Source organism: Galeopterus variegatus, unplaced genomic scaffold (genome assembly GCF_000696425.1).
Source record: "Galeopterus variegatus unplaced genomic scaffold, G_variegatus-3.0.2 Scaffold10131, whole genome shotgun sequence".
Classification (NCBI taxonomy): domain Eukaryota; kingdom Metazoa; phylum Chordata; class Mammalia; order Dermoptera; family Cynocephalidae; genus Galeopterus; species Galeopterus variegatus.
Window position 1 is genome coordinate 22,544 of NW_007736242.1, and position 1,742 is coordinate 24,285.

General features: G+C 42.2%; 1 protein-coding gene across 1 annotated transcript in view; it reads right to left on the reverse strand.

Annotated features, from left to right (window-relative positions):
* Nucleotides 1-1,742, reverse strand: part of LOC103609815 (protein TSSC1-like) — a gene marked incomplete at its 3' end in the record, with an annotated part of 31,412 nt that overhangs the window by 17,241 nt on the left and 12,429 nt on the right. The window contains exon 2 of the mRNA XM_008594096.1: nt 104-187. Within this exon, the coding sequence (XP_008592318.1) occupies nt 104-187 (84 nt within the window). The remainder of the gene's footprint in view (nt 1-103; nt 188-1,742) is intronic.

Consider the following 1,742-nt stretch of genomic DNA (forward strand, 5'->3'; position numbering starts at 1 on the left):
TTTTTTTACCCCAAATGGTGCTAGAAAAATTAAGAGTAAAACGGTTATAAACCTAAGAATAGGCTTAGTAATTAGCACTGATACATTTGTCAAAGATAGTTACCTGATTATCATATTTAAGAGACTGCGTCCCAACTAAAAACCGAATGGCATCTGTTTCTGCGGTTTGAGGTGTTAAAGCACGTGCCTGCAGGAGGGAAGAAAATGCAAGTATTTATGAAGTTAGATTTGACAGACAGCGATTAAAGAGGCAGTTTATCTCATCTACTGCTGAGGAAGCACGAATTAGTATAGGGCCTGGAAGGCAATTTAGAAATACGTACTAAGAGCCTTAAATTTTTGCATACTTTTAACACAACAATTTCACTTCAAGTGTACATATGGAAATAACTGTAGATGGGCACAAAAATTATGCAATAAAGATGTAAATTATTTACACAGCAATAGTTAAATTATTTTTTAATAAGACCATTATTTCAACAGTAATAGACTGGTTAAACAAATCATACCACAACAACACAGCAGAAAATGGTTTCTGGCAATAGCACAGTGTCGGGCTAGGTCACAGACCCTTCAAAACTGTCGTGCACAGACTGGGTCACAGACCCTTCAAACCCGTCCTGTACAGACTAGGTCACAGACCCCTCATATGGCATGCAAACTAGGTCACAGACCCCCTCACATGCAGGTCACGAGCTAGGTAATTGGAAAGATCCTGGGAACTGCTGGCAAGGTTGACATGCTCCATTCGAACATGAGCTCAGTCTCCCCGCCTCCTCAGCAGCAGCAGCAGATCAAGCAGCAGCAGCCTCGTGGCCTCTTGGAGGCATCCAGGGGGCACTGTGACTCAGAGCCATTCGTCCTTTATACTTAAGTCAGATAACCCAGGAACACCTGGGTGCCCACGCGTATTTTCGTCAGACAATAGCCAAGGAACACCTGGGCTCACGTGTACAGTTAAAAAGTTCACATCAAACAGGATAGGTCATGCTCGGCAAGATTCCGAACAGCTGAGGGAGCCAGACCATTTGTTTCATTTTCTTTACACACAGTAGGTGGTTTGAAACAGCTTTTCTGCAGAGAACTAAGAAAACTAAATAAAAAATTCTTAATCTGTTTCAAGGCCTTAGAGAACTCAAGGCAACAGAGAAATGCCAAGATCTGGGAAAGAAAGGAAGCTAGGAGAAGCCCAACAGGTGGCCACTTTTCACCCGGAGGCATCTGTCAATTTGGAGAGTGTAGCTAAAAGACTGGTGCTGAAGAGAGCACTGACAGACTCAGGGCTAAGGATACAAAAAAACGAACTGCAGGGCCCATGGAGAAGGGGGCAGTACGGCACTAAACAACACCCCCCTCCCCATAGGATTACAGACTAGGAAGAAAGGCAAACCAGAATTAGAACCATGTGCACAGACTAGAGCTCCAAATCATCTCGATTCTTGATCAGATTTAAGGTGATCTGAGCAGCCAGTGCTCCTAGGCTACCAATGTCTCCTGCTAGAAGTAGTGAATCCTCTACTTCTAGCAAGATAACATCCAAAATTTCTAAAATTTTTCACATACAATATCTAACAATCAAAAATAGCCAGTCATACAATAAGACAAAAACCATATGATCAAGGACCAAAAGAAATAACACCCAACAGAAAAAGTTGGTTAATAACCAAGTTTCCTGGGAAACAAGTTCTGAAACTCTAAGATGTATACAGGAAGATTATTGGAGGGTATCCAGGAATGATTCC